We start from the raw sequence: 6,515 nt of genomic DNA, 5'->3' as shown, positions 1-6,515 counted from the left end.
AAAAAAAATGAATACACTGCAGTTCAACTTGCACTGACGAGATATTACAAATGGGTCAATCCATGTGAAATCGACCAATTTTGATTTGATGAATTTTGGTCTTTTATCATATAATAAAATTCTGCCAAAGGAAAAAAATTAATTTTTCTTCGAAACGTACGCACATTTCTAAATTTCACAATTTCCGGGATTCTGCAAGTTTATTTTTTGAGTATCTAAAAAACTATTATACGAAAATAGTACCAATATTGTTTTAAAGTTAATTTTTAGGGCTATAAAGAAAAAATTAAAAAAAAAAAACGTAAGAAATAAAACGTATAACATTTCTAGGCTAATTTGTTTTATACAATACCTCTATTATTCTGAAATTTTTAAGGTGTTCTTTTCAATATGAATTCCGAACTAAAAAAAATTTCCAAATTATAAATAAAGCATGTTAAACCATTTTAATTTAAATTTATTTTTAATTTAGAGTTTGCAAAAAAAAGTTCATTCTGCCGAGAGAAAAAAATTAAATTTTTTCGAAGGTTATGCAAATTTCTAAATTTCACAATTTCCGGTATTTTGCAAGTTTTTTTTTAATATCTAAAAAATAATAATATCTATTTATAACTTCAGAAACTTTGGTCTCTTTCGAAAGGCAATATTTAGAGCTATAATGAAACATTTGTGATTAAAAAATCTTAAGAACAAAAACATCTTAAAATGTTTGCCAAATTTTTTACACAATACCTCTAACTAATCTTAAAATATCTTGGAATTTTTAAGGTTTTTTTTTAAGATATGAATTTTGAACTGAAAACAAATTCTTTTTCCAAACTCTAAATAAAGTTATGTTGAACAATTTGAATTTTACATATTTAAATTTAGAGTTAGAGAGAAATTTTTTTTTCAAATTTAACAAGTCCACATCTTGAAAAAGAAAATAAAAACGTGTTCTTGAAAATCGAAAATCTTTTAAGATCAGCTAGAGGTCTTGTATAAAAAATTGAGGCAGTCATGTACTAAATAATTTTTGTATTTTTTGATTTTTTTTTAATTTTTTTTTAACTCCAAAAATCAGCTTTAAGGCGAGATCAGAAGCATTTTTAAATGACTTCAAAAAAAGGGGAGGCTACCAATTCGTCGGAATATATTTTTTTTATATGTATATATGTTACCGCTTAACTTTGGACCATGTTAACCGAAGAAATTAACGGTACTCTTAAATTTGTTTATAAAAATTGAAGTCGGTTTTATTTTTTGCTGAAAAATTACTTGTTGTAACTACATATAAGAGTTTTAAGACATTGAAAAAATTAACTTGAAAAATCCGGGAAATTGTGAAATTTTTAACTTTCGAAAATAATTTTTTATCTTTTTGGCTGAACTCCGTTGTAAAAAAAGATTCTGACCAAAATTCGTCCAAATCAAAAATGGTCGATTGCAACTATTGGTCGATTTGACATACATATATATTATATACTATGTATGTATATGAAAATATATCAGTATTCAAAATTGCTGCACACATATAAACACACGTCAACGAAATTACTAACAAACACCCACTTTCACGAAAAAAGTCCAAAAAATGCTAATTCTATTACCTATGACTAATGCCGAATTTCCTCTCGGCGTTATATCGACAAAAAATATTTGCCATTTAAAGATGCTATGTGGAAACATAATGTTTTTATGAATGGCACGGGTATTTTCGAATGCCCAACATAGTCATTAAAAATGCTGTAATTTAATGCCTACTGGAAATTCGGCATTATACAATACATAAATTCATGAAAAACAACTTTCAAAAAAACTCAAAGATTTAAGGTGTGTCATGAGCTGAGAAAAAATTAGTTAAAAAAATATGACTACAGTATTGTTAATGTACATTTATTGTTAATTAATAGTAAATATTTATATGATGATTTATTGGTGTTACATGTATTTTGTGTTGTATAAAAAAAGTAATTATCATTTATAAAAAAAAATTGTTTAAATTTTATAACACGGTTTTACAAACTTTATCACACAATTACAACAAAAAATTGCGTTTATTTTAAATTAATATAAAAATTTAATGCAGTGGTGAATTTTCCTGTGATAAAATAAAAATTCAAATGTTTTATTTTTTCGCCGTTTCTAGTTCTTTAGTGCATATGTCTCTTAGTGTATGTACGTATGTATGTATGTATGTATGTGTATGTATGTACTTAATTTTGACTGTCAAACTTGTGTGTACTATAACATTTAAATAATGCCTTTTGTTACACTTGAAAAGTACTCGTAAGTTCATCGCTTCAGGTTTTATACTTTGTCATATTCCATTTCTGATATTAAAAAAACAAAATTGAAAAACAAAATTAACTGTATTTAAAAAGTTGAAAAAGCGTTATTCATATATTTTTTTTAGAAACACAAATGCAAAAGCAAAGTACAAACAACGTTGCAAAATGTCGCGAAAATGTTGTAACTCGTAACAGAAAAGCAATATGGCGGTGACTATGTTCCTACCAAGCAAAGTATTAAACAATTTAATTTCTTAAATTATTTTATTTATATTTCTTCACTGCAAATGAATGAATGAACGCATATAAATAATATTTAGTACTTTTTAATATTTACATTATTTTTAACTTTGCGCATATTTTTCATGGCATCTTTTTCCATTAATTTCATGCTAATTCCATTCCAAGTCAAATTGATGGCAATAAAAGCAAAACAGGCAAAATGCTTGCTTAATCGCAAATTGACAAAATTTGAAAAAATAAAATCCTCATACATTAATTACATCGGTTTTTTTCTGGAAAATTTAGCTCTAAATTTTTGTTTTTCAAAACGCACTGGATATGAACATATTTTTATCTTAAATATTTACTTAATTTACATAAAGCGATGTAGTATGTTTTAAAATTATGTATCAAAGTGTGCCGGATAAAATGGGACTCGAAATTTGAAAGAGATTTTTTTTATTAACTACATATGTTTTTAGTTTTTAGCCAAGAAGTAGACTATCTTAAAATAATTTTCAAATAATGAAACATAAGCATACTCATCTAGGCCAATTTCAGATGAGCAACTTAAGTGCCGATTAATGATTAAATCAAGGAATGAAACCGAAACCCAAACCGAAACCGTAACCGTTTAAAACCGTTTCGTTTTACAAAACCGAAACCGAAACCGTAACCGTTATCTTGACCTGAAAAGGAACGATACCGAAACCATTTCAATCACAGGTTTCAATCGGTTTTCCAGAAATTTACAAAAATAATAAATAAAAATTTCTTTGAAATAAATGATTTATTTAACCAAAATCAGCAACATTTTGCTAAAATTCTTGTTAAGTAGTAAATAAGTATGGCAAGTTACCAAAAATCTGCTGATGACTTTGTTGTTGTGAATCGATAATCGATTAATTATATTTAAGTAGTTTCTTTCCCGTACGCAATGCGAGATCCCGCGTGTGCCCAAAAAAACCCAGAAATCATTCCTGTACTCAACAAAATGCGTAATAGAGAGGGAAAATTCGAGCGTATTCGGAATTTTTCTCCGGGTAAAAATGGATAAAGTGTCAAAGTGCATATCAGCTGTATTGTGTTTACATGTTGCTTGCATTTACTTGGTGATTTTAAGGAAAAGTGAATGGCCTGTTGATGTATTTTCAATCTATGTACTTAAAATCAAATTTGTGGAACCAAAATTCAATTTCCAAGTGTTTGCATTTAATACCATGTTCTGACCGACAACCAAAACATTTATCCTTCATTTTCTTTTCATTTACAACCTTTAACTTTCATTCTTATTTTGCTTTGGCCAGGCAATTAACAATAAATCCGAAATGGCGTATTAAAGATGATAAAATATGACTTCCACTTCGATAAAGAATCGAGAAAAACTAGTGAAGACACCGATTGGAATGAGTGGAAAGTGAGTTTTCAAGTAGTTTTCAGCGAAAACTGGTTTTCGTTTAATAGATTTTATATGGACGAAAACACAAGTTTCAGGTCGAAAACCAGTTTTAGCAACGAAAACATGTTTCCGATGTCGGTCAGAACATGGTATAAGTGACAAAAACAAGAACAACGTGAATCAGCTGTTTCTCGACTTGTGGGTACGAAATGTGGGTTTTTGCGTTTCCGTACTTCTGAACTTTGTTCCATTTTTGAAAGAAAATGTTTCTCTTATTCTCTAATTACCAAATCCGGTCCGGATTGTTAGGGAAAGAACCTAGTGTTGATATTATCAGTGAACTGTAATTTTCGATTTTCTATCCTCAACGTTTAAGACATTGTGATTTAAATAATATCAACAAAATTTCTGTGAAAAACCGAAACCGGAACGAAACCGAAACCAAAACCGAAATAAATTTTGAAGAACGAAACCAAAACCGAAACCGAAACACTTGGCAAAACCGAAACCCAAACCGGAACGTTATTTTGAATCGGTTTCATTCCTTGGATTAAATACTAAATTAAGATTAATATTAAGGAAAGAGATCAAATACTTAAACTCTTTTAAGTTAATATTAAGATTACGATTAAGATTAAATAAAGATTAAAATAACATTTAAATTAAGATTAAGGTTGAGATTAAGATTTGTTTTGCATACGGTTACTATTAAAATTAAAGTTTAGATTAAGATTAGGATTAGGATTGATGTTGAGGTTGGGATTAAAATTAAGATTAAATTACTATTAAGATTAAGGTTAAATGTAAGATGAAGGTTAAGATTAAAATAAAGATTAAGATTAATATTATGATTATGATTAAGATTAAAGTTAAGATAAAGATTAAAGTTCAGATCAAGATTGAGATTGAGATTGAGGATGTGATTAAGATTACTATTGAGATTAAGGTTAAAATTAAGGTTAATATTAAGATTAGGTTCAGACTATAATTTAGATTAAGAATAAAACTACGATTAAGGTTAAGATTGAGCTTAAGATTAATATTTATATTACGGCTATGATTACGATTAAAATTACAGTTAAGATTAAGAATAAGGTTAAGATTGAAATTGAGATTGAGGTTGGGGTCAAGATCAAGATTGAGAGTGGGGTTAGAATCAGATGAAGATTGAGATAAAGTTTGAGATAGATGTTGAGATTACGATTTAGATAACTTTTCATTGTTATACAGCTCTTTAGCAGTGAAATCTAAGATTTAGTACCTAATGTATTTCAAGGAACATTTCCAAACTTTTTCGAAACTCCTAAATAATCCAAAATGTTTGCATGTTATTAATCTCCGTTACCTGTAAGAGAGTCTACTTTTAGCGTGAATCTTCAAAAAAAAAACACCAAACCGATGCATTAAAACTGGCACACTTTTTTAAATTTATTTTTTTACTTTCGTTTCTTAATGCATTTTGTTTAGCTAAGAAGCGTGTATTTACTTGCTTAAATTGCTGCTAATTTTCTAATTTTTTCTATAACAAATAATGTTTTATTTACACGTATGTCGAAATGTACTTGTATTTGTGCTACTTTCTCAAGCAAACAAGTAATCTGTCGCTAATGCCCGAAAACGCTTAAATCTTATGGAAATTTATATGTGTAGATAAGTCAAAAAGCGAAAAAAAAATATTTTTTTTTAATTATTAAAAAAAATGTTTGTCCCCCAAACCCTCAAAATTTTAAAAAACCTAAAATTCGCTTATAAATTTCCATAACTGGCGCTTTTTCTACGCCACTATCTTTCCACCTAAAAAAAAAAAAACTTAACTGCATATTTACTTTCTCTGGAAATCTATGAGCTGTATACAATTTCCAATCTTTAATTTTCGCATCGTACTTGTCCTTATTCGGCTTTCTTCGTACACTTATCATGCAAAAAAGTGCTGATTTGGCAATGACTTGCACGCTACGCTTGTACGCCCAAAACTATCTAATTCTAACTAACTAACTAACTGTCCCACATATTTAGCCGCAGCGCCCTCAAAGCAACAAACAGCTTAAGCCTGAAATGCATTCTTTAAAAAGCAGTAGTTTTGCATCATTAGTAAGCAATAAGAAAAATAAAAGTCATAATTAGTGCAAAGAAGTATAGTAAACCACTTTCAAACTTCAATCGGCAAAATGTGCTTTTTCCAAACTAACCCAACTAATGATACGAAACTTATGCTAACGAATTGCGTTTGAAATATTCTATATCCTATACTTAATAATAAATATAAAAACCAATTTAAATAAATAAATATTTTATGAGTGAATCTTTTTTTGTATCTTTTTCATGTAAAATAATCTGTCTACTTCTTCCCTTTCTTTACCATTCATACTCGTACATGCGCTAACACAAACATACACAGGTTCTCGAAGACCAAGTCTAGCGTCGGTTCATAGTACTAGTTCGTCCGTGCGTAGCTATAGTATGATGCGTTTCGAGAAGGAAGCTCAACAGAAGGAGATCCGTCAGGAGATGAAATTACGTTTGGCGCGTCTACAACAACAACAACATCTAAATCAAAATAAACCGCAAATTGTAATTGGTGATACATTGCAACATCATATGGGTGCATCATCGGCGCTCAGTCG

The 6,515-nt window shown here is 28.7% G+C and overlaps 1 protein-coding gene across 2 annotated transcripts in view; it reads left to right on the top strand.

The window, feature by feature from the left end:
• Positions 1–6,515, top strand: part of LOC118739420 — a gene marked incomplete at its 3' end in the record, with an annotated part of 23,258 nt that extends 16,743 nt beyond the window's left edge. For both annotated transcript variants that reach the window (XM_036470723.1, XM_036470722.1), the window contains 1 exon segment: positions 6,290–6,515. In XM_036470723.1, the coding sequence (XP_036326616.1) occupies positions 6,290–6,515 (226 nt within the window).

The sequence above is a fragment of the Rhagoletis pomonella genome, unplaced genomic scaffold, assembly GCF_013731165.1.
Source record: "Rhagoletis pomonella isolate Grant_MI unplaced genomic scaffold, Rhpom_1.0 Rhpom_scaffold_00005, whole genome shotgun sequence".
NCBI lineage: Eukaryota > Metazoa > Arthropoda > Insecta > Diptera > Tephritidae > Rhagoletis > Rhagoletis pomonella.
The sequence above is the reverse complement of the archived record's forward strand: the minus strand, read 5'-3'. Positions and strand labels throughout refer to the sequence as shown.